The 27,644-nt window shown below is 39.6% G+C and overlaps 1 protein-coding gene across 2 annotated transcripts; it reads left to right on the forward strand.

Annotated features, from left to right (window-relative positions):
* Nucleotides 1–15,552: 15,552 nt before the first annotated feature.
* gusb (glucuronidase, beta) lies at nt 15,553–27,489 on the forward strand. Of its 2 annotated transcripts, XM_037749115.1 has the most exons (13): nt 15,553–15,854; nt 19,529–19,714; nt 19,840–20,021; nt 20,752–20,894; nt 21,051–21,238; nt 22,064–22,216; nt 22,387–22,565; nt 22,786–22,932; nt 23,370–23,454; nt 25,005–25,181; nt 25,730–25,865; nt 26,483–26,637; nt 27,232–27,489. In XM_037749115.1, the coding sequence occupies exons 1-12, from the start codon at nt 15,636–15,638 to the stop codon at nt 26,632–26,634; spliced, it is 1,947 nt and encodes a 648-aa protein (XP_037605043.1). In that variant the 5' UTR covers nt 15,553–15,635; the 3' UTR covers nt 26,635–26,637; nt 27,232–27,489. The 2 variants fall into 2 exon arrangements, with proteins under 2 accessions (XP_037605043.1, XP_037605042.1); XM_037749114.1 differs by having other exon boundaries at nt 26,483–27,489.
* The last annotated feature ends 155 nt before the right edge of the window (nt 27,490–27,644 follow it).

Genomic DNA, 27,644 nt, shown 5'->3' on the forward strand with positions numbered 1-27,644 from the left:
TACCGATAGCGATACCTGGGCTTTGGGTATCGGCCCATTGGTATTGGTGCATCCCTAACATGGGATACACATTTTTGCAATTGCATAATGTAAGAATCACTTTAGGCCTACAACAATGATTAATTAAAGTTAAAATATTAAAAAATAACCATTATTCATTTCTATATAATTTGTTGTCAAAGCCACAGGGAGCCACTGGAGAGGGGCTAAAGAGCCGCAGGTTGCTGACCCCTGGTCAACGGGCTGCGGTGGTCCCACAGAATAAATTAACTCAATCAATCATTATCGTGAAATAATGCCCCTCAACTCAACATGAATGATAACTTATAAGTAACCAAAATACAAATGTAGAAAAACATTCTTGTTTTTTTAATTGCTTTTAAATTGAGTTATAATAAATCCCTTTTTGATGATGTATTTATCGATGGAGGTGTTTTATTTAGGCTACTTAAGCCCTCTTTAACTTATTATGTTATAATTTAAGAGAAGGAGATTAAAGATTGAAGCTCATCTGATCCGGTGCTTGAGGAATTATTCCCGTTAAAGCCTTACAATCTTCTGGGCTTGCTGATTTGCTCATCTCATCTAAAACAGATTAATTAAATGTTTCCTTTCCATTGAACCACACAGCCTCCTCTTTGCTGCAGATGCCTCAGAGGAGGTGGTGTTTTTAGCCATAAACTGCAGTCATTTTCACACAGAATGTGACCTTTATCGCAGGTCGTTTCACTAACATATTTCTTCATAATGTGTGTGTTGTCAGCATGAATTATTCCTGCAGCTCCGCTGAATGGACACCCAGCTGCTTGGTGTCATTAAAGAGGGGAAACCCTCAGCGCTGCTTTACATAAGCCCGGATCAATTCACACCATTGCCCAATGTGCTGCCACACGCAACCTTTTGTCATAATACATGCTGCTATACACGTTCACATACAAGAGATAAAGTCTTAACAGTGCACATCATCCACCAGCCTCTGCTCCCTGGTGTTTAGCCACAGCTTCAATGAAACCGCTGGGTTAGAACCGCCACCACACATGCACATCCCACATCGCTTTAATAAGTAAAAGTGCAGCGTGCTCCTTTGTCTTGCCCGGGGGTTGTGTTGCTTCTTCACATACATGTGAGGTGTATATTTAGAATAGTTGTGCGGTGGGTGTTGCGTGGGTGGATGTGAGGAGTTACTTTTAACACTGGAGCCAATGACCCATGTTCCGCAAAAACAAACCACACATGCATGAGCTCAGATGTGTCAGCATAGACACACTTCACAGAGAATAATTTACATGCATTCACAGACTGAAACACAGAAGGGAGAAGGAGATAAACCCCGGTCGTGCAGGTCGAACGCATTGTGCTCAATGAAATGCATGTGGGCTATTTTAGCTCCTCTGCATTGGGTGAAGCAGGTGAGAGATCACTCAGCGGGGGAAGCCCTCCTCTCTCTCTTTCTCTCTTGCTCATCAGCATGCATCCTTTAATCACTTGCCCGTATTCATTATTCACCTCCCACAGGCTATGAATTATTCAACGCTTGTATTCTCACATGAGAACAATGAGAGGAGACACGAGGAATGCCTGTTCCCTGTCTTTACTCTTCCTCCCCCTCCAACTTCGTGTCCCTCTCCGCAACATTGTCGCTCTGACACTATGAGGACAAAGATAGGGAAGGTGTCTGAGTGCAGAAACTGATGCTTTTTGTTGTTCTGCCTGGAAACAAACCATGTTTACAGCAACTAGTAGACAAAGACTAACTGAATGAATTTCAAGCAGTGTATCACGTTGGAGAGCAAAGCAGTTTTGATCATGTAAGCAACAGAATAACAGCATGTATTATTAAAATATCTGCAGTGCTTTGTTTCTAATACCAGCAGATTAGACTGTTTAGGTTTTATCATCTATTCACATGGTAGATCACCGAAAGAAGAAATAAAAGATCACAACAGCGACCTCTAACAACCGTAGTAATTATTACGGGACACAAACCACAGTTTTCACTCAAAAGACCATAGTTTGCATCCTGTGTTTTTCCTAAACCTAAAAAAGTTGTAGTTTTATTGCCTACACTTAAAGAAGTTGTAGTTTCATTGCCTAAATCTAAAGAAGCCTCTTGTCTGTGTTCAAAACGTGACGTTTCATTCAGTTTTACAACGTGTTAGAACGTGCCGCTTTAAGTTTCACTCACCCACAGTCTATAGTGACTGATAACGCCTGTTTAATGGCCTGATAACGAATGTGGTGCAAATACAAACAATTCCTCATTTAATCATTTGATTAATTATTAATCAACCGAGTATGGCGCAACAATACGAGCAGCAAATAGCAGCACATCTGCTTCCTGTCACTATAAGCGATGAGGCATCGGAATCCACAGGAAAGGTCGCTGACCTCTGCTCGGCACTGCTCCCATGACAGCTATTACGTTTCCCTCCATCAGCCCCAGCCGCATGACCCGTGATGGCCATTAACAGGTTGCAGTGAAACAGTTAATCTTTAGCTGGTTTTGTCCGTCACCTATACAGGTAGCCGCGGCACAAACAGGATATTGCTTGGAAATTTTTGCTGAGATGTTGAAATCCATAACTATTCCCTCTAAAAATGAATCTCAGGGTCAGCTGCAATACAGCCATCATGCAGTATGTCTTCTTCACCCTGTTTGGACAGGGAGACGATTGCGACTTGGAATTAAAATCGACCGACCAGGCCCGTTTGTTGGCGCAGCTGCGGCTCTCACACCTCACACAACATTATGGTGTCAGAAGCTGCTGCCGTGCACCTGTGTTACTGCGTCCACTGGGAGCAGCCTGCACCAGTCTGCTGTTATGTCATCTGCAGGAACGGGAGGGATTTTGTTCATTCGCACCAGAGCAATTACAGCATATAAATCCTGAGTTCCAATATAAACTCTGACAGATGGCAAACCCTCTCTACAGGCTGAAAATGCTGCTCCTCGTGGTCCGAGGAGTGTAATAATCACTCTACGGCTGCAGCAGAAATAACTAGTGTCACCTCCTCAAACTTGTGCATTACTGCAGGAAAGTATAGCCATTATTAATAAGACGTGGAGGAGAGAGCAGATCTCTGCTGGGGGGGTTGGCAGTTCTGCTCGGCTCACGATCACAGCCGGAGCTTTGGCAGTGTGAAACCTTGGCACAGAAGGAATCGCACAGCAGGAGTTAAGAGATGACTTCCTACTCTGTCATGCATGCGCCCACACAGCCAATCTGCCACTATACTGCTATCTGAGCTGAGCCTCCAAAGACCCCTCAGTGCAGCTACACCCATATTTAGGCTTCCTCACTTTGCCCCACACTCATATCTCTGCAGGGAGACAATGGTGCATTATGTAATTTTAAGAGGTTCATAAAAAAAAATACACATTAAAATACCTAGAGTATGCCATGGCAGCATAAAATGACACTGCAAAATGTCAGCAAATAATGTTCTCCTGCAAAATCTCTGCCATTAAAGTGAGACACTACATGCAAAAACATGTGTTTTCATGCACAGGTCAATTTTGAGATTTTGAGCTATTTTGCTTCCATAACATGTCTTCTTTCAGATTAGTGGAAAGAAAACATCTAAAATACACATTTAGGTGTTTATTTTACTACTTTGTCCATTTGTGTCTGTAGATTTCTTTTAAATTCATCAAAAAATTGCATTAAATAACGCCTCATTTGCATATTGAAACATAACATTTCAGAAAACTTGTAATACCGTAAATCATTGTCTGGATGTAAGTAAAAACGCGGGGACATTTCACGGTGATATCTATTAGTTTACATGTTTTACGTTATTCAGCTGTAGTGTTTTGCAATTTTACAATACATATCTTTAAAGGCTGTTTTCTCAAAATAAGTTTTTTCTCAAACTCTGAGTCAGAAAGGACCACTTCAGTAGCACTAACATACACCAAGCTGTCCAGTTTCATTCCTATTCATATTGTGAAGGTTCTTACAGAGGGGTTTGTTCAGATATCAATCACAGCCTGATTTATACAACATTTTATTCCTAAAAACATGACGAAAATAGATTTTTTTATGGCTGTTGACAGTATTTTCTGATTTAGTGATACAAAGAGATGTACAAAATTCCCTCTGTAAAAAAAAGTTGACTCTAGTATGTCAACAAAATGAAAACAACAAACATGTTGAACCTGGCTTTATCCAATGTTCAGATTTCTGTTCTGGACATTTATGCAAATTAGCACATATTCAATATGATAATGCATCAATTGCATAATATTTAAACTAGGGCTGTCAATCGATTAAAATATTTAATCGTGATTAACCCTGTGATTGTCCATAGTTAATTGAGATTAATCACAAATTAATTATTTTATCTGTTCAAAATGTAGTGGGCAAATATGCTTGCTTTATGCAAATGTATGTATATATTTATTATTGGAAGTCAATTAACAACACAAAACAATGACAGATATTGTCCATAAACCTTCACAGGTACTGCATTTAGCATAAGAAATATGCTCAAATCATAACATGGCAAACTGCAGCACAACAGGCAACAACAGCTGTCAGTGTGTCAGTGTGCTGACTTGACTATGACTTGCCCCAAACTGCATGTGATTATCATAAAGCGGGCATGTCTGTAAAGGGGAGACTCGTGGGTACCCATAGAACCTGTTTACATTCACATATCTGGAGGTCAGAGGTCAAGGGACCCCTTTGAAAAAGGCCATGCCAGTTTTTCCTCGCCAAACTTTAGAGTAAGTTTGGAGCATTATTTAGCCTCCTTTGCAACAAGCTATTATGACGTTGATACCAATGGATTCCTTAGGTTTTATAGTTTTATATGAGTATCTTAATATGAGCACGCTATCACCTAAAAATCGTAGGTTGCGTGAATGCATTAAGGAAATTAGCGTTATTATCGCGTTAATTTTGACAACCCTAATTTAAATTTAATATTTCAGAAAACTTCTAATACAAAAATAATGTACGTAATCAACTGGGGGCATTTAATGGTGCTATCTAGTAGTTAAAATGTTTACCCTATTCACCTGTAGTCTCTCCCTTTAAAAGCTTTGTGTTTTAGCTGCTAGAAGGTCACATATCACACCTATCACACCTGACTAAATTCCAAAAGCTTCCTGCGTCTTAATCTCTGGCATTAATAATGTGCTCAGTAATTTAGAACTTTGTTCTCTCATTTGGTTTTTATTGTGTTTTTTATTGCATTACACAGTCTTATAACAGTAATCAGGAGTTGTTGAAATATTTAAGGTGTTGCGACACACACACACACAACAGGTCTGTATTGGACTTTACTGCCCAGACGGAGGATGTGGAGAAAGGAAGAAAGCACACAGCAAGCTGTCACGATGACCGGTTTCACCTTGTAACACATGTTCACTGGGCACAACTTGTGGTTCTAGCAGAGAGTGAGTAATCGGTGAGTAAGACATAAAGGCACTGTGCAAAAAAAATATCCCTTCTTCTTTGTCATTTTATTACCTGAAATCTTGCTTGAAATCCCCACAAATTAATTTGAGGGATATCCTGTCCATCAGTGAATTTATAGTCAAGCTACTTTGAAGCCCGTTGGTTTGGATTATGGCCTGCAGAGTTCAGAAGCAAAGCCACATGTGTCCTTATCACATGTGCCATCAAGCAGTTGGTGTTTATCCAAGCCGAGTTGGACGCTCTCGACAATGAAAATAGACAGGATGCAGAAAGCACTATAGGAAACACATAAGTACATCCGCACTACACTGGAACCAGTCAATTAGCAGTAGCCTGTTAATAAGTGTAGGTCACTATTATTAGACGTGCTTTAAATAAACGGACAACACAAATAGCCAAACCACCGTAAACCATTACGAGTGCCCCTCACAGTAGAGCATGTGCTGGACTTTTCTCTATTCATCAACCTACTGGCTGTTTGGTAGTTGGCTGTCATGACTGTTAAACAGTGTTTCTGCAACTACGGGCATTTTTAAGTCCCAGCAAAGAAATTTTGGATTCATGTTAAAATTTGCACTGCGATGCTTGATAAATATATACACCGTGTTATTACCCGTCTTGACATAATAATAATTATTAAATAATGTGATTAAATCAAATTTATGGAGCATTTTAATGGGCCCAAACACAACTTTTCTCCATGTTCCACAACTGTGGTTTCAATGTTGAGATACGTAAAATGAGCTAATTCAATTACAATATGACATCATTTCAAATGGAATTGTTTAATATACATATTACTTTAAACCATATTTAAATAATTTATTTGTTTACAAATCATCTATGTGATTTTCGTGACACTGAACAAATGGTGCCTTCAAATGGGGTCGTGTTTACCGTGTTCACGAGAAGAGTCCATATGAACACCCCCCTCATGTCGTATTCACGACCTCGTAAGGGGAAAGTTTCTGAAAGCTCAGAGTTCACGACTCGTGACGTGTTTGTTGACGTTGTCTGTAATGGCGGAAGTCGTGGAAGTTCATTTTTCGGCACATTATAAGTTAATATATTTACGCCAAGCATATTGTGTTCACGACTTCCCATGTTGTAAACACGAGCTCACAAGTTTCATTTGAAGGCACCATATATTATTTACTAAGAGTCAAAGCTGACGCAGCAGACCTTGCTAGCTGCCATTTATCTGCAATAATAGCAAAACTGTCATTTGCACAACATGTCTTTACCGTAGACATTAGAATTACAATATCTGTCATAAAACGCAACATATTATATATTTTTTGTGTATGAAGACTGACATCTATGGTTACTAAAGTTTCAGAGTATCAGAGAAAATCATGAAATCACCTATTTTGACCTGCGACGTACATGAAACCTGCCTTGGCGGAGGTCTGCGCTCTCCGAGTGCCCTTCTAGTTAGAAAATGTTTTTATATCAATATTTACCGTGATGCACAAAGCTTGATGAAAATTTAAATGTCTTGAGAATATTATAGAAATTAAAAAAGTAAAATGCAGAAAATATAATATATATTTCAGTTTACATACAGTATATTTCATACGCTGATGGTTAAAATGATAATTCATCATTTTTTGGGAGAGTCAACAGTGACCGTAGTTGCAGAAACACCTTGAAATGCCTAAGCTTTGCATGGGCCTACAAAAATTCCACCAGATAAGTGTTTATGGTATGAAATTACTGTACGTTCTGCTACAGTTCATTCACAAGACTAAATGCAAGACTTCAATGAGAAACTGAGCTGCTATCTAATCTACTTGTGGGATGTTATCATAACATTATTAACTACGTCTGCACAAAATACAGGTTGAGATAAGGATTTTAGAATATCATATCATTGACACAGAATGTGCAGACCGCTGGACTCTGCACTTTAAACCCACACTTTGTACTTAAGCCAGCAACCAACCTTGTTTTGTCAGGGTTTTTTTCCCATATCTGTATGTTGTGGTCAGATCTAAAGCTGTTACTCGCAACTGAACATGTCCTTGTGTTCTTTCACCACTGATGTAGTGGTAACACGGGGCGCAGGCAGCACGAAAAGCACATCAGCAAAAATCTGGCTTTGGGGAATTGTGTCCCCCTTTATTCTCTCCTTCTCGCCCTTTATGGTTCCCGCTCCCCCTTGCTTACTTATCAATAATGCATGGATGAACACCCCTCGAAAACTGTTTTTACTGCAAAATGCTTTTCAGTTTTTGCCGACTAACAAATTTATTCATAAAAAAAAAAAAAGTAAGAACAGCAGGTCAACTATGAAAATAACAAGTGCTTCAAAAATGACAGCGTGAGATGGGATGAATGAAAAATGTGCACTTAATTAGCTGCCACGGAGCCCAAAATAACTTGTATTCTGAATATCAGAGAGATGACAACTGAAGAGCTTCTCTTTGATCAATAGTGCTTTCTATTTGCAGTCTGGCCTTCTGCAGCTAATTTTATATTTGATTCACAACACATTCTAAATCAGGTAGAAACACCTAGATGCCACTTTTATTCCTCCTGTTTCAAGCAGCAGAGGGTAGAAATGGAGCAATTATGATTAAAAAAGTTATAAAACAGTCACTATATCCTGACAGTAGTGCATGAGACAGGTAATCTGAAAAAAATCATGTGCCTCTGTGTCCTCCGGTGCTCCTAATGGCATCTGCAAGATTTCACAGACCGGAGCAAAACAACCAATCAGAGCCGAGCTGGAGCCTTGCCGTCTCTGAGCAGCTGTCAATCACTCGCAAACTCCGATCAAACGGTCAAACTAGGCAGCGCTGATCAAATATGAATCAATATTCTGTTACTGTAATGCCTATTTCTCACGTAAAATGTTTTCAGAAACATCTTGTAGTGTACTGTTTTGCTGTAAAATGAGAAAGTTTGTGACCCGGCCGCCATGTTGAGATCAGTTGAGGAAATACCAAGCACCGCCCACCAGCCGGAGCTAACTTTCTCATTTTACAGCTAAACAGTACACTACAAGATATTTCTGAAAACATTTTATTTGAGAAATATGCATTAGAGTAACAGAATATTGATTAATATTTGATCAGCACTGACTAGTTTGACCATGTGATCAGAGTTTGTGAGTGATTGTCAGCTGCCTCCGTTGAATGAACAGCCAATAGGAACGCTCTCTCTCTGAAATGACCTGTGATTGGTCAAAGTCTTCCGTCACAGGCTAGACTTTTTAAAGCCTGAAAACAGAGCCATGAGGAGAAGCAGAAGTCTAGTTTTCTCTCAGAACACTTGAATTACAATATGCTGAAAGGTTATTATGGAATTTGTTCCCAATGATGCCAAACTATTCTGCCTACTGCTGCTTTAATTAGTTAAATTTACAGTAACAAAAGCAACCAAAAACATACATGAAAAACTCACCGTCACAAGCTGCCTTGAAAAATGCAAAAGCAAGTGACAATAACCTAAAATTAAACAGACTGAAAGAACAGAGGGGGTTTTTAGACAACAGTCTGATGGATTGACATGTTTGCCAAAAGCTGAACCCTCCTTGCCTCAGATGTGGGCATGACCTCCACCAGCTTTTTTTCTAAGTCAAGGTTAATTTTTTTTTATAACCCACAGCTCCTCTGAGCATTGTGAGTGCCTTTTTAGCTGCATGGCTCGGTATCAGAGAGGCTGCAAAGGAAAACACACCGTGTCTGAGACAAGTGAACACAACACTTGATTTGTCCTTTTCTTAAAAGATCTATAAGTCCAGCGTATTAGACTGTTGTCAATTAAATATTACTACTATACTATTAAATAGGTGTTATCAATCGCTATAAGCCCCATAGATATGGATCAATAGGGGCCTACTACACCCACTAGTAGGTTTTATCATCTATTCACATGGTAGATCACTGAAAGAAGGTATAAAAGAAGATGACAACGACCTCTAGTGACCGCAGTAATTATGACAGAAGCAGAGATGGAAGTCAGGTGCTGTAGTATAGATCATTAACCCAAAACACAATGTTTTTCCCTAACCTTAACTGTTTGTTTTTTTGCCTAAACCTAAAGAAGTTGTAGTTTTATTGCCTAAACATAAAGAAATTATAGTTTTGTTGCCTAAACCGAAAGAAGGCAAAAAAGAACACTGACCTTTAATGACCATAGTAATTATGACAGGACACAAAACACAGTTTTCACCTAAAAGACCAGAGTTTGTGAAACCAACAATGTGTAGTTGTCTTTGTTCGTAGTTATTTCAACAGAAAACACAATGTTTTTCCCTAAACTCAACTGTTTTTTTGCCTCAACCTTAAGAAGTTGTATTCCTCGAGGAGTTGTAGTTTTATTGCCTAAACCTAAAAAAGTTGTAGTTTTATTGCCTAAACCTAACTGTTCTTTTCCTAAACCTAAAGAGGTTGTAGTTGTATTGCCTTAACCTTAAGAAGTTGTAGTTCTACTGCCTAAACCTAAAGAAGTTGTAGTTTCATTGCCTTAACCTTAAGAAGTTGTAGTTTTATTGCCTAAACCTAAAAAAGTTGTAGTTTTACTGCCTAAACCTAAAGAAGCCTTTTTGTTTGTGTTCAAAATGTGATGTTTCATTCAGTTTTACAACATGTTAGAACGTGTTGCTTTTAAGTTTCAGTTTCAGTTTTACAACGTAGTAGGCGTAGTAGGCCCCTAATGACCCACATCTATGGTGCTTATAGACTGATAACGCCTGTTTAATGGCCTGATTACAGTCAAATCCGGTGCAGCGTCAATGAAGTTTGATTTTGAGGTAGAGACGTGTTTTTCACCCCTGCAACAAAATCTGATGTTGGTGAAGATCTGTTGGAGTCAAAGCAATCAAAATGTGTGAGAGATGTGAGAGCAGGAGTGTGGAGGTAGAAGAGAACAGCTTCCTGAGAAGCCTTGTGGAATAACAAGTGATGTGAACAGGTTGTGGATGGCTACTGAGAGACAAGTCATTTGTTGCTCTCTGAAGCACGTTAGAACCAAGCTGTGTCATTAGAGCTTTACAGGGTGCATCTAAATACTCATTCACAAAGCGATGGCACAGTCATCGGGAGCAATTTGGGCAAAGAGTATAGAAGCAAACGATGAAACTACAGCGTTTTATGACAATAGCCGCTGCCACCATTTTGCACTGAAAACGCTCATTATATTTATAATATTTTGTTGTTCAACACAGGCCATTTTGGTAGAATATGACAATAGAATAGAAATGATTTTGTTTTACTTTTGTACGGCACTTTTTAGGCGGACGTTTTACTGGCGTCCGGTAGTCGCTTTCAGTCCAAAATGGCGGAAGCGTAGCTTTGCTGCTGGGCGCTGATGTTGCAATGGAGCAAACAATTGACTTTCACTTCTTGGCAATATAAGTTCTTTGATTTGGGATCCGGTATCTTGCCCAAGGACACTTCGACATGCGGACTGGAGGAGCCAGGAAGCAAATCTTACAATTAGTGGACAACCCGCTCTGTCTCCTGAGCCACAGCCGCCCTGCATGAATGCCTCAAAATGTACTTCATGTGTACTCAAATCAATTGAAGTTGTATGCAAACAGGATCTGCCACAAAAAAAGTTGCAAGCCAGGATGATACTGTATCATTAAAACATTTTTTTTATCAGATTGTGGTAATAAGCTTGAATGCTTTTGGAAAATTACATTTCATCCAAGGATAGGTATGTTGAACAAGACATCACTGACATGGGAACCAAAAGGGATATCCCCAAAAATAGATTAAAAGTGCTTTTATTTTGAAACATCCCAAATGAATCGGTGGGAAAATGACTTGAGACAGACTGCGTACAGGAAATTAACACTGAACTCACCATTAACCTTACATTAATTCCAGTGCTATGGTTTGTTTGGATGAGTGTGTCACTCTGTGAAGCACTTTATTATAAACCTGCCTTGTTTGTGCTTTAAATGCTCAGTAAATCGTACTTATTTGTGCCAAACCACATAACTTTTAAAAAAAAAAGTTTTATGATGATTTGATTATCTCTTGGGAATAGAGTTTTCCAACTGTGGTATGTCACTTGGTCAATGTGAAATATTTTTGATTTAATGAGGAAGCATGCTCCCCTAGAATCAATCACAACAAAACCTTTTGGAGACGAACCAGGAGGTCATCGGGTTAAAGAAAATGACAGACATAAATCAAAAGTAAAACGAAAGAAATGTAGAGAAAGTACTGTGGCTTTTAGTCAAGTGCAAGAGTTGGTGGAGCCACTCCCTCTGGGATTAAGAAGGTATGCAGGAGAAGAAAGCATAAATCAATTTGTGGCGGTCAGGGATGGGAAACATACCTGGATAGAGAATAAGCAGGGATGGAAAGAGTACTAGAGTATTATACTCAAGTAAAAGTACTGTCACTTGAAATAGTTTTTACTATTCACTTCTATAGACGGCAGTTTGCAACCTGTTCATACAACTGATTATCATTTATATATATGCATCGCCTTCCTCTATGTAGCCTCACAAGAATTAACCACAAAATTGAGACAAGTAAATAAAAATGTCCGACTATAAATAAAAAAATCAATGCACACCACAGAGGGTGCAACAAGCATTGTTAAGGCACAGAAATTAAATAACCTGCCACTTCTTATAGAATCAGCAGCAGAATTAACATCAACATTTCGCCGTTGTAAACATAAACATTCCAAATGTGACCCAGTTTATTTCCTGTAGCATTGTATGTGAATGATATCAGCTGACAGGAAGTGAACATGGACCCAAGCTGTTGCCTATATGCGATTCCATTGAAACGGTCTATAAACTCCACAGCAGCTACTCCCACAAACAAACGTTAAAGCAAAAAGACTGTACAGTTGACTGTAACGGCATTCAGTCTGGTGCACCGCCAAGTCCTCCTCTCTGCTCGTTCATTCACAAAGCGTAATATAACCAGTCTCCAGCCTATCTGACCCACCATAACCAGTCCACTCGGCCTCTCTGTCCCACTGCGCTCCGCAAAATTAAAAAACATTTTGAGCTGAAAGAGGCTCTGCAGTCACATCAGGGGATTAGAAAGGCCTCAAACACCTCACCAAAGACCCAGCATGCACCTGTTGGTCACGCACATCTTCGGTGTGTTTGATTTGGGTCACTGAGCGTCCTCGCCGGGTGGTGCATTAAATCAGTGATTATTAAGGTAGATGCAACCTTTTTTAACTCTGCCGAGGTATACTAATATTAATCATACCTCGTAATGACGTCATGCTTAATTTTATCCTATTGTTGTGCATCTTTTTGTACTGTTCAATAACTGCAAGCCCCACACACCCCATACCTAACGCACCACCAGAGAACGTACACATTTACAACATGTATGTTTCTGGAGTGTCAGCCGAGTGAAGAGTGTCACCTCTCTGGAGCTTTGCTCTCCTGCGGCCGCAGACACACCTGCAGCTTTTTCTCTGCTGCAGCTGTCGATTTAACATCTTTCATCTGTTCCATTCTCACAGGACGTTTTCATGTGACTTGTTTTAGCGAAGTACAATACTTGTCATACAGAGAACTTGAGTAAATGTTTTTTTTTAAATAGACTACTCAAAAATGTGACTTTGTTACAACGAGAGTAAATATAATTAGTTACCTCCACCCCTGGGAATAAGTCACTGCTCTGTGCAATGTAAACCAAAACTGGATTGAGGCATGTGTGGGTCCATTCAGTGAGACTAAAGTGTTACTTAGTGTAAAACTTCAACTCAACACCCAGTTTATTGTCAAAAATTGACAATTGAAGATTAACTGTATGTGAAACTTTGAAAAGATCTACACATGGAACGCAACAGAAAACCTTCAAAATTGAAAAGTTTAAAAGTCTTACAGCTTTTTTTCCTGTCAACTGAAATAACTGTTTCTGTGTCATAATACAGTTCTCAAACATTTGCAGAAATTTGGTCACAGAGTTGTGAACCTAACCCTGACTCCACAAATACTACAAGATCCTGACACACCACTCTTCAAATGCACAGTATAGTGCCAGTAATTCCCTCACGATTCAACCATTTTGGGGTCACTAAGAAAACTGACAACGATACAGAGTAGACATAGTTGCAGTGAAAATATTTTTGATATGCCTAAAAGTGCTTTTATCCGAATGGAGAAACCCTATGTGTTTTTTTAAAGAGTACTTTTTTGGCCATTTAATGCCTTTATTAGCGATTTGACAGTAAAGAGAGGACAGGAAATTAGGGGGGAGACAGATGGGGAATGACAAGCAACAAAGCTCCCAAAGCGGGTGGACCCGAACCAGTTCATGGTCAGTGACACCCGCGGGCCAGCAGGGCTTTGTGATTTTAAAGTACAACCTGCCACTGATACAAAACTGAGCCTGATGTGGACACAAAACATCAACTACTGCTTCATGAATCCGTAGACATAAACAAGTTACTATCACTAAGTTTGTGAGGAGGTGGATGGTTTTAAATAGTTTTGCAGGACACTTTCTGATTTTGCCATAGCATCTACTCCCTAAATCCCCAAATCTTTCTTCATTGTGCGTCAGTTGGTTTCTTGTAATTTCATTTATTGCAAATTTGTTTGGGAATGATGCATATTCATGGATACATTTGTGTTCATTTTTCCATGTGCTGAAAGTAAATTTGGGGATGTGGACACTGCTCCTGTGCTCTGTCCCGCTCTGCTGTTGACTCTGATGTAAGAGTATCTGGCTCCATCTAGTGTCACCTATTCAATGTTGCATCCGTGAATGATGGTTCAGAGAACCTGTGCTGAGAAAATAATGTGGATTTAGAATAAAGTATTAGTTTCCTCGTGTTATGGTTTATTTATTGTGTTTGTCTATTGCCAGCCAGGCCAGGGGAAGGAAGACACGATGCTGCCTTCAGGTCTCATTTTTAGATGAAAATGGGTTCTATGGGTACCCACGAGACTCCCCTTTACAGACATGCCCACTTTATGATAATCACATGCAGTTTGGGGCAAGTCATAGTCAAGTCAGCACACTGAAACACTGACAGCTGTTGTTGCCTGTTTGGCTGCAGTTTGCCATGTTATGATTTGAGCATATTTTTTCATGCTAAATGCAGTACCTATGAGGGTTTCTGGACAATATGTGTCATTGTTGTTTTGTGTTGTTAATTGATTTCTAATAATAAATATATGCATATATTTTCATAAAACAGCATATTTGCCCACTCCCATGTTGATAAGAGTATTAAAGGTCCCATATTGTGCTCATTTTCAGGTTCATACTTGTATTTTGTGTTTCTACTAGAACATGTTTACATGCTGTAATGTTAAAAAAAAAAAACTATTTTCCTAATACTTTCTTCCTGAATATACCTGTATTCATGCCCTGTCTGAAACGCTCCATTTTAGCGCATTTTGACGGAATTGCAACAGAATTGCGTTGCTAGGCAACAGCTTGGGTCCATGTGTACTTCCTGTCAGCTGATGTCATTCACATTGCACTGCAACAGGAACAAACTGGGACACATTTAGAATGTTAACGTTTAAAATTGTGTCAAGGGTCTAAATATTGTATATTCGTGACATCACAAATGTGCAGAAATCCTGACAGCTTGTTTCAAAAGCAGAGTTTCTGAATACGGGCTGTGTGTATTTCCCTGTGGATTGAGTGTTTCGATACTTTCACAATATTTATATAGGACTTAAGCCTGCTTTATAATAATAAGGATGAAAATCTCACTTTTTTATAATATGGGACCTTTAAACACTTGACAAAACTCCCTTTAAGGTACATTTTGAACAGATATAAAACAATTTTGATTAATTTACGATTAATCACGATTAATTATGGACAATCATGCGATTAATTGTTTATGAATTAAATATTAAATATTAAATATTGAATATTAAATTAAATATTAATTAAATATTTTAAGCGATTGACAGCCCTACTCATAATATATTCACGATTTGGTCAGAAATAATAATGTAATTTTGTGTATGATAACGTTTTGATAAAACTAGGCTGTCTGTGGTGCAATATTTTTTAAATTGGTGCAACTAATTGGTGCTGAGGTACTCCCTTTTGCTCAAAAGGTAAAAAACCTACAACACCCAGAATGCACTGGGCTTGTTGCAGCAACAGGAGACAGTTACAGTTTGGACACGTGACTACAGAACAAATCACATGACTGACTCAGCATAGAGGACCGCGGAGCTGCAAAGGAGTTCCTGGACTCTCTGAGTAGCACGCTGCTGCAGTAGAAGATCCTCTCAGGATGCTCCTCGCTGGGAGCCTCGGGTGGCTGCTCGGTGGTTTGTGTCTGGTCTCCGTGTTCGGGTGTGGATGTCTGCTGGACTCCGGTCTGCTGTTCCCTCGGGAGTCTTCCTCCAGAGAGATAAAGCAGCTGGACGGACTGTGGAGCTTCAGGGCGGACAAGTCTCCAACCAGGAACCAGGGCTTCGACAAGACTTGGTACAAGAGTCGACTGAGAGAGGTGAGCAGGAGGGTAACCAAACATCTGCATACAGCAGCTCTACTCTGTTTGTTTCACTACAAGTCTGCTATAACCACACAACAACATCCATATGGAGGCTGAAACAGGAAATACTATTTTCATATCCTCTCTACTTCTAACTTTTTCTTTTTCTTTTTTATTATTATTCACAAGATGAATTAACAAATAATAAGGCAATCATTAGAATTATTATAGTTATCATCCTCAAAACTGAGCAGATATCACAGTAGACTAAAACATTTATGCAGACAATACAAATATTGGAAAAACATTTGAAAAAAGACATAAATAAACAAAGTTTAAAAAAAAGATTGTTAGTTCTTGTTAGTCAGAAACCTTTACTATCAAAAGAGCCATTTTAGGAAAAAGAATAAATAAAAATAAATCTGTCTGGAGTCGCAAAACATTTAATCATTGTGATGAAGGGAACACAGTTTATAGTCTAAGTATATAGTATATAAGTCTAATGCAGTGAGGGCCAAAGAGACAATGTACTACGGAGTATTAGGGCCACACTGAGGGAAAAAACATCTGAGATTTACAGAATAAAGTCATAACTTTACGAGAAAAAAAGTTGTAATATTATGAGAATAAAGTCATAACTTTAGGAGAAAAAAAGTTGTAATATTACGAGAATAAAGTCATAACTTTACAAAAAAAAAAGTTGTAATATTACGTGAATAAAGTCACAACTTTACGAGAATAAATTCATAACCTAACGAGAAAAGAAGAAAATATCACGTAAAATGACTTACTTAAAAACTACTTTATAATATTATGACTTTATTCTCGAAATCTCAGATTTATTTTTTGTCCTCAATGTGGCCCTAATACTCCGTCGCACCGTCATACTATGGACCTAAAACAATGATAAATACAAATTTAAATGTAAACAAAAAACAGTTATTCATTTCCATGTTTAAAAATCCACAGAGAGCCACTGGAGAGGAGCTAAAGAGCCGCAGGTTGTTGACCCCTGTTCTAGGGTCAGATAACTTTCAAGTAATATACAGAGATCTTTGGCATATTTGGATTTCATTCATTTCAGGGACTTAATATAGAGTTTCATTGTAGTAGCACATGAAGATCGATTGGACTATGAAAAAGTCAGTGGATGGCCAAAGGACGGGGTTACAGTGGACTCCCTTCACACAATTGGAAGACCTCGATTTTGCAGATGACTTGGCACTGATCTCAGGAACACACACACAAATGCAACAGAAGACAAACAAATTACATGAACACAGCAAACAGCTAGGCCTCATGATCAAAGTTGGAAAGACCAAGGTCATGAGGATCAACACTAAATCCCACCAAGGAATAAATATCAAGGAGCAACCCCTAGAAAATGTGGCAGAGTTTGTCTACCTGGGAAGCAACATCAGCACAGACGGAGGAGCAGATAAGGATGTGGAGCTACGCATCAGCAAAGCAAGACATGCCTTCAGAACACTCCGACCTGTATGGCTCTCTTCCCAGCTCTCCAAAAACACAAAAATCCGAATTTTCAACTCAAATGTAAAATCTGTCCTTCTCTATGGCTGTGAAACCTGGAAAACCACAAACACAATCACCAACAAACTGCAAGTGTTCATCAACAACTGCCTCCGATACATACTGAGGATATGGTGGCCCAGAAAAATTACAAATACAGACCTGTGGAAACAAACAAACCAGGAGCGAATCAACAAAGAAATCAAAAGGAGAAAGTGGAGATGGATCGGGCATACACTCAGAAAACAAGAAACAAACATAACAAGACAATCTCTGGACTACAACCCACAAGGAAAGAGGAAGCCAGGGAGACCAAAAAACAACTGGAGACGGTCTATGCTTGACGAGTTAAACAAGATCGGGACCTCCTGGCAAGAAGCAAAGACCACTGCACAGAAGAGAGTGAGGTGGAGATCCATGGTGGACGCCCTATGCTCCCAAGGGGGCCAAGAGGACTAAGAAGAAGAAGAAGCACATAAAGATGAGATGGGTCTTTAAGGATTTTTGCCTTATGAATAATAAGATAAAAATAAATAAAATGAATCTATTTTTGCTCTTATGTCAATACAGTAAGTATTAACCGTGAACCGTTATACATTATGGGAGTTGTGGTGCTTTAAAAGTGTGAAAATGTAATTTAATATAAGTGTTCCAATAAAAAGTCTAATAAGAAAACTATTTAAAAAATGTACAAAAATATAATAAAAAATGAGGGATGTCAATCGATTAAAATAGTTAATTACGATTAATCGCACATTTTTTACCTGTTCAAAATGTACCTTAAAGAGACTGTTTGTAACTTTTTACACGTATAAATCTACCGGGTCGGGATCCCTGTGCGCTCGCGTGTGGCCGGAGTCTCTGCTCCTCTGCCTGCTTACCTTCACACACACACACACACACCGCGCGTTCTCGCTGTCTCGCTCCACCTCTAGGCGTACATGCGCGCTCACTGCACACTGCAGGAGAGTTAGTTTAGCTCTGAGAATATCTAGTGAATGTACAGTGGACGTTTGTGCAGAAATAACTGCTGCAGCTCCTCCAGACCAACAGAGGTTTCCCGTGTCTTGGGAAGTGACGGGGCTCCGCAGCAAGTTATGTTATCATCTCCGACCGGGTGCCGGTATCTCCCTGCGGGCGCAGTCGGGAGACGATAACGTCGGGCTGAAGCAGGAAATGCCAACACTAGGATCAGCATTGATTCACGGAGAGACCTTCGTCTGGTCAGCTAACATTACTGCCAAGCAGCTGAAATATAGAGTGATATTGTGGTTTTAGCTGACGTGTGTCGCCTCACTGTTTTGAGCGATGCTCGTTCATGTCTATTTAGAGCGAGCACAAGCACAAGCCCGACGCTGACATTCATTGAATTAACGACCACAGGTGTCGCTGTTAACAAGACGTTCTGAAAGTTACAAACAGTCTCTTTAAAGGGAGACTTATCAAGTATTTAATACTCTTATCAAATGGGAGTGGACAAATATGCTGCTTTATGCAAATATATGTATATATTTATTATTTGAAATCAATTAACAACACAAAACAATGACAGATATCATCCAGAAACCCTCACAGGTACTGCATTTAACATAAAAAATATGCTCAAATCATAACATGGCAAACATATGCTGTATGAGTATTATAGTATTATATTACTTAATGATTATAATAATTATATATTATTGGCCATGAGAGTTTTTCCTCGCCAATATTTAGCGTAAGTTTGGAGCGTTATTTAGCCTCCTTCGTGACAAGCTAGTATGACGGTTGGTACCAATGGATTCCTCATCCAGTCCTTAGGTATTCTAGTCTCATATGATGCCAGTAGCTTCACTCTAGCTTTAATTATGAGCACACTACAACCTAAAAATCGCAAGTTGCATTAATGTGTTAAAGAAATTAGTGACGTTAAAATAAATTTGCGTTTATATGTTATTATCATGTTAACTTTGACAGCAAAGTTTACTTTTGGGCCACCAAAAATGTACTTTGGCCACCAAATTTAGGGGCTTGGTGGCCCATGGGGCGTCTATCTCTGATGTTGTTATTATTAGAGTTGGTTATAATCATCCCTGTAACTACAAGCTCACCACTGAGAGCTGCAGATCCACTGTTAGAAATAAAATATTGCCTTTTCATTGACGTTTTATTTTCCCTAGACCGGCCCAGTGATTGACATGCCAGTTCCTGCCAGCTACAATGACATCACCCAGGACCCCACGCTGAGAGATTTCACTGGCTGGGTGTGGTACGAGCGAGAGGTGGTGGTGCCCGCCCGCTGGATCGCCGATGAAGGAACAAGAGTGATCATCAGAGTGGGAAGTGCTCACTATTATTCTGTAGTGGTGAGTATCGCATGAAAATTAAAAGTCCTCTGCTTCACAGTTTTAAAATGTGACACCCATCCCTTTTTATACCCACCTCTTGTAATAATGTGATCATGTGGATTCACTGTGTGTGCCCTTTGCAGTGGGTGAACGGGGTGAAAGTGACAGAGCATAACGGCGGTCATCTTCCTTTTGAGGCTGAGATAGGCGGTGTACTCCGCAGTGACACAACTCAGCCGTGCAGGATCACCATCGCTGTCAACAACACTCTGAAACCGGACACGCTTCCTCCGGGAAACATCAAATACATGGACGACCGCACCAAGTAACCTCATTCATTCAGTTTTTAATTAAAACACTAACTGACCTGAGTTGAAATCGGCATGACGAGAGTTAGTTAGCTGTAAGCAGCACAGTCCTGCACCGAAATAACAGGTAACGTTATGTAGCTCTCCTCCTACCGATTTTAACATGGATTATTTATTTTTTGGGGGCTTTTTTTATTCCTTTTATTGATAGTTAGAGAGATAGTTATGAACGGGAGAGAGAGAGGGGATGACATGCAGCAGAGGGCCACAGGTTCGTTGTTCACAATGTTGCATTATCAGGGAAAAAATAAGGTGCGTCGATAGTGAGTTAACTGCATCACAAACACATTTTCTGTCAACCCCGGGACGCTGTTAGTCTCGAGCCCTGACAGTACCTACGGTAGCTGCGTTACTGTAGACAAACGAGTACCATCCTTTTTTCAGAATTTTGGCATCGACTTGGTATCCAAGTATCGGTTCTCGTGACATCCCTATTTGCGTATCAAATGTTACCTTGAATTCTTGAAGAAAAATGTTCTTCAAGGTAACACAAAGGTAACACGAGGTGCGTAATTGACTTACAAATGGTCATTTTGTGGGTGAAGTATTCCTTTAACTTAAAGAACAGGTGTGTAGGATTTAGTGGCATCTAGCGGTGAGCCTTTTCTATTTTGATGTCGTTTTTGGGAGAAATGTGCACCCGTCAGTGAATATTCAGATAATGAAGAAAATGTAATTACTCAACAGGTACCCTGATGGATTTTTTGTGCAATACTACTACTTTGATTTCTTCAACTACGCCGGCATACATCGTTCTGTATTGCTGTACACTACTCCTAAGGCTTATGTGGATGACATCACCGTGGTGACTGACTTCTTGGATAACACTGGTAAATGAATAGACATGATTACAACGAAAGCACTAATTTACTCAATTTCAAATCATCACTGGCACCAAAGCACTTGTAAGAGAGTGAAGTGCTCAGTAAGGCTACATGTGTTTTTTGTAAAGAGTAGCTGTGAGTGTTGTTTTCCCTTCGTTTCAGGTCTAGTTAAATACATGGTATCAGTGAAAGGTGCTGCCACACCCGCCCTGAAGGTCACTCTGATGGACAAAGATGGCCACTGTGTGGCCTCCTCCAGCGCGCCATCTGGAGTGCTCAAAGTAACAGATGTCAATCTGTGGTGGCCGTACTTGATGCATGAGAATCCAGGTTACCTTTACTCCATGGAGGTAAGACAACATGTTCACATACACATCAAAGTGACTTTCAGGTGCGGGTTGCATGAGCAGGTGCCACTAGATTTGTGAGAGTAATAAGGCAGTGGGCTTAAGAAAGAATAATCTTTTATTAATTATAGCGGGCCATTATTAGGGTTAACAGTGTTTAATGCACTCTGCAGCATATTTACCTCTAGGAAGAGCACAATTTGTAGGTTGTAGTGGGTTCAGTTTTTTAAACTATGACTATAAAACCTAAGGAATTTACTGGGTGTTTTTGTTTGTTTTTTCAGCTGTATCTATATTAGATATTATAGATAATTTAACAAAATAAAATTGAAATACAAAAGTGTTGGGGGTCAGATTTCAACCACTTAATTGTGATACATTTAATTGCTAATGAGATATATTTTTGGAGAACAGCAGCACGCTCCCTGCAGATGAGACCAGGAAGCTGTCACATTACACTTCAATATTTTGTTGTCAGATGTGCCATGGTAAATCAGAGCGCTGTTGATCATAGCTAAACTGCAGCTTGCAAAATGTAGAATAAAAAGCCAGTTTTTATGCTCCGTTTTTGCACCCTTACTAGAAAATGTAGTGTAATGTAACGAGAAATTAACTAAAGGGGGATGAAAATTAAAAAACTAAGAATTTGCTGGCCAAATTTAACGATATATTTATAGTTGTAATTACCATTCACTTTTCTTCTTCACCTGATATTTTTTGTGCAAGGGTGGACTCCCCAACTCACTGTCGAGCATATTCAGCACAACCTCTTCTATTTACAATGTCTGCTTAAGGACATGTTTCTAACATTTGCATTTTACCATCTAGGTTCGCCTGATGGCAGCCGATAACAGATCTACGCCTGAGGATGTGTATACTCTACCTGTTGGCATCCGCACGGTCAAGGTTACCAGCACACAGTTCCTCATCAACAACAAGCCCTTCTATTTCCATGGAGTCAATAAACACGAGGACTCTGATGTGAGTACCACTAGAGGGAGGCAAGACATTTACCAAAAGACTCAACATATCTGATCTAACATCTACAGGCCATCTTGACCATAGCTCAGTCACATTTAACAGACAGGAAATTTGGTAAAAAAAAGTGGATCCAGTTCAATAATCCAGCCCTCCCTTCCTCTGTGTTGTAGATTCGAGGTAAAGGCTTCGACTGGCCCCTGATCGTCAAGGACTTTAACTTAATGAAGTGGATGGGGGCCAACTCGTTCCGCACCAGCCACTACCCCTACGCTGAGGAGATCCTGCAGATGTGTGACCGCCACGGCATCGTGGTGATAGATGAGTGCCCGGGGGTGGGCATCAAAGACATGTAAGTGTCACTGCTCACGTCGCTGTGACCTTTAGGTGTGTTTGAGGGTTTGGACTGGACAACAGCACAAACATTTTACTGTCAGTCACAGTGTAGGATAGAAACAGTGTGTGGTGAGCAGGTAACCTGAAATGATGGGCGGATCTGGTGTGTTAAGTCTAGTTTTTCCATAAGATGTCAACTACGTGTGTGCCCTGTCTTTTGTGCCTTGACAATGTAGTCGCAGTTTTGGAAACGCCTCCCTGACCCATCACCTGGCCGTCATGGACGAGCTCGTACGTCGGGACAAGAACCACGCCTCCGTGGTCATGTGGTCAGTAGCCAATGAGCCGGCTTCAGAGATGCCCCCCGCTGAATTCTATTTCAAGTGAGTCCTTGTGGTCTTTGTGTTTAGATGTGAAGATTTTATGGACTGTCTCAGATCATAGGAATAACATGTATGAATTTTGAAAATGGCCGTATTGCCCCTTTAAAGCTTCAAACTGTCTGTACGTGTGTGTGTGTAGGGGAGATACTGGTTTGTTATTCAGTCACAGCTTCTCCCTTTGTTATGTGGAATGCAGTAAGAGTAGTCATGAACTTGCCCTGTACACTAATAGCTGGAGCTCAGTAGTAGCCCGAGGCTTCATGAAGACAAACAGGACAGACACACCCAACTACCGTAGCCATCAAGTAAAGCAGTATGGGTGTACATACCTAGAATTTGAACGTACAGACATGTTTTGTCACACTGAAATTTTAACACATTTTAGTGATTATATAACACTGTAACCACAAAAAAGGGTGCTTTCTGATTTCTTGCAGGACCTTGATAAAACATACCAAATATCTGGATCCAACCCGGCCTGTTACTTATGTCACAGACAGTAACTATGCCAGGGACAAAGGGGTGAGTTTTTAAAGTACTCGCTTCAGTATAAACAGTCAGACTGTTCTCACACACCGTTCGTAGATATACCTACGAAAAAGTAATTCTTACTTACTTCCGTACTTAAGTTACTCCACTTCTGGAGTTACTTTAACCCAAACGATAATCTTTTCCTAAACCTAACCAAGTAGTTTTCTTGCCTAAACCTAACCAAGTCAATCTTTTCCTAAACCTAACTTTTGTTTTGAAAAGACTGGAGCGGAAATTGACATTCGGAGGAAAACACACCAAAAATGAGGAATAACTTTTCGTAAGAAATCATACAAACCGTTGTATGAGGATACGTTACGATGGCTGTCAATCAATTAAATATTTAATTGTGTTTAATGTTGTTTTTATTTGTTCAAAATGTACCTTAAAGGTATTTAAGCTTAAGTAGTTAATACTCTTATCAACATGGGAGTGGACAAATATGCTTGCTTTATGCAAATGTCTGTATATATTTATTATTTGAAATCAGTTAACAACACCAAACAATGACAAATATTGTCCAGAAACCCTCACAGGTACTGCATTTAGCATAAAACAATATGCTCAAATCATAACATGACAAACTGCAGCCCAACAGGCAACAACAGCTGTCAGTGTGTCAATGTGTTGACTTGACTATGATTTGCCCCAAACTGCATGTGATTATCATAAAGTGGGCATGTCTGAACCCATTTACACATATTTTGAGGTCAGAGGTCAGGGGACCTCTTTAAAAATGACCATGCCAGCTTTTCCTCACCAAAATTTAGCACAAGTTTGGAGCATTATTTTACCTCCTTTGCAACAAGCTAGTATGACATGGTTGGTACCGATGGATTCTTTGGGTTTTTCTAGTTTCATATGATGCCATAATAGCTTTAAAACTGAGCCCGCTACAACCTAAAAAATCTCAAGTTGCGTTAATGCGTTAGAAGAAATTAGTGGCGTTAAAACCAATTTGTGTTAATGTGTTATTATTGCGTTAACTTTGACAGCCCTGGTAAATAAGGAACAATCAGAGTTAAACTTTGGATGAAAGTGACCTGATGAAAACTAAAGGGAGATAAAGCTAAATTGTGAAGCTGCTGAGCTTCAGTGGTTGTTGATCCAAAGTCAGACTACATTGTTGACACATTCCTATACTGTGAGGAATATTTTTCATGGCGTACTTGGTAGCGTAAAGGTACTGATTAGTTTGCAGTCCCAGACTACCTGCAGACACTATTCATTTACTTCAGGGAAAATAACTGTGGATGTGCATGTACATGTTACTGCTGCACTCTCTCATGGCCAAAAGTGTGAAAACTGCCACTCCATAGTTCCTAATATTGGAAAAGATGAGAGATTAGTGTTATGGAATTTGTATTTTGCCTCATTACAGGTAATTGCTACTACTAGAAAGTATGTTGCTTCATTATGAATTAATGAATTAATCTACAAAAAGGGGTGATCATTATAGAATTTATTTGTAATTTATGCTCGTAAAGAACTGATCAAACTGTTCGACAAGACTCACATTCAGTCTTTTCTCCCGTCTCCAGGCTCCCTATGTGGATGTAATCTGCGTTAACAGTTACTTCTCCTGGTACCACGATTCAGGCCACCTGGAGCTCATCACCCTCCAGCTCAACACACAGTTTGAGAACTGGTATGGAAAGTACCAGAAGCCCATCATCCAGAGCGAATACGGAGCGGATGCGGTGGCAGGGCTTCACAGCGTGAGGATCCATACCCCACACACATCCAATTACCTCACTGTAGCATCCTAAGGCTGCAATGAATTTCAGATTTTGCTAAACCTAAACCTCCACATATCCGTCCTAGAGATTCTGATTGCAACACATTTTCCAAGAAACAAGTTTGTGGGTTATTCTATAATTAGGGGTGCATTTCACATGAACAAAAGTTAATGTGTGTTCTCAAAAAAACAGTGGTTTAAGTTCAGATATTCCTTCAGTGTAATATATCCACTATGTCATTTTTTAGTTGCAGGGGGATGTTCTGTTAGTAACATAGTTGACAGAACGTTTGCGAACAAATTAAGTAAATTGAGATATTTACATAATTTAAATGTGAAACTCAATTTAAAAAATATATATTTTTCTAAAGCATTTAGAATTTTTAAATAAATAACATGTAGATAATGCTAACTTTAATGGTTTTAAATAATTATTCTGACCCACTCAATTGAAAAATGGTCATTGCAAAAACTGTCAATTTAGGAACATCATGACAATTTCAAGCTAGAAGACTTTTCACTCTTCAGGATCCGCCCATGATGTTTAGTGAGGAGTACCAGAACCAAGTCCTGCGGAGCTACCACGAAGTGTTCGACCAGAAGAGGAAGCAGTACGTCATCGGTGAACTCATCTGGAACTTTGCAGACTTCATGACTGCACAAGGTACTGCAGCAGGACTTGTGCTGCTATAATGCATAAAGTTGTCAGTTTTTGCGGGTCGGGTTCGGGTGGTTGATTAACTGAACTGAACGGTGCAACTCTAATGAGCACGGTCAGGAGGACTCGGGAGTAACTGCAAAGCAGCATTCTTAATCATTCAACCTGTGTTTTTCATCTGATATTATGAGATAACATTTTATGTGAAATAAATTTGGCTAAAATGACAAAATTATTGGTTTTGGTTAGAACAGATTGACTGAAATGTTTAAGATAATGTGATGACTAAAAAGGACATTTCACACAGGAGGACTAAGACAAAAAAATAGCTAAAACGTCTTTCATCTTAAGACTAAGACTACTAAATCTAAAATAGCTGTCAAAACGATCACTGCCCAGGACCACATTCTGCCATGATGACTCACACAGACTCTCAAGGTGAAAACAGTACCAGCGTCACTGTCGCGGCTGGTAACAAGTCAAAGGCTCCTGTACTGATCAGTAACCTGATAATGCAAGAATCAGGAAGGGATATTAATAACCAGGTTTCTTATGTTCCAGAACATTTCAAAAGGTTCCTCTGTGTGTGACGAGCTTCTTGTTGATCCGTCTTGTGTCTACAGGGCTCACCCGCGTGGTGGGGAACAAGAAGGGTGTTTTCACCAGGCAAAGGCAGCCCAAACAGGCAGCATTCATCCTGAAGGAGCGGTACTGGAGACTGGCAAATGAAACGGGCACACTACCTCCCTGGACCAAGTACCCCTGCTCACTCTGAGCACCCATTCCAGGACAGGCATGTAAACACTATGCCTCATGGGAGAAAATTGCTGGTTTGATTCCGTCAGTTTCTTGAGGCAGGTTAGTTAAGCACATATAGAACACTTCAATCATTCGTAATCTGAAACCATTTCAATGTGTACACATATGATCAAACCACCGTGAAATTCTGCTCTGCTTCTCCTGTCGTCTACAATTATGAACTAAACCACCAACACTAGGATCATTTTTTTCCCCATCAATCTGGAATATTTTCATTTCAAACATAAAAGCAATTTCTTCTAGTGCCTCACCAATAGTGCAATTCATGTGTTACAATAATAATTATAATTGTGATATGATTTCCTTTGGATACCCCTGACTGTAAGACTTTATTTGGTTGTTACGGGATATCCTGATACACATTTTTAGTGCCTTCCACTGTTATCATAAAAAGGTCAAGGTTAAGGTCAAAATCTGTCATCAGTGATTAGCTGTCACCTTTCCTCCAGTCAGATGATAGGAGTACACCTACGCATCACATTACAAAGACACTGTACAGGAAGGAAGTTACCACACTTATTTCCTCTATTTCCCTGTCCTCCATGTGTTTGGGACACATTTTCTCAACTAAACGCATAAAATAGCAGTTTGATATAAAAACTGTGCTGGAATCCGCTGTCATTTCTGAGCATTTAGCGTGAGCGTGTTTTAGCTTTTGTCAAGGATAAAAGCACTTAATACATGTACTGTTAATGTGAATCGCAATGCGGATTGTAATCATAAGTGTTTTATTTTTATAAATGAAAATGAAGTGAAAGAAAATCTTGAAAAATTTTATATGAATCAATCTAATAAAGAAAAAAGATTTACTGGACCGCCGGTATCATTTGTGTTCATTAGCGTTAGACACGTGGGAGAGGAGAAGGAACTTGTCTCCATAGATACCAACAACTTTTCTTTCTACCATCAACCATGAAAGAAATAACCACTGTCGCTGCTTTGCACATGTTGTGGAAGTCCCAGATA

Source organism: Sebastes umbrosus, chromosome 17, assembly GCF_015220745.1.
Source record: "Sebastes umbrosus isolate fSebUmb1 chromosome 17, fSebUmb1.pri, whole genome shotgun sequence".
NCBI classification, from domain to species: domain Eukaryota; kingdom Metazoa; phylum Chordata; class Actinopteri; order Perciformes; family Sebastidae; genus Sebastes; species Sebastes umbrosus.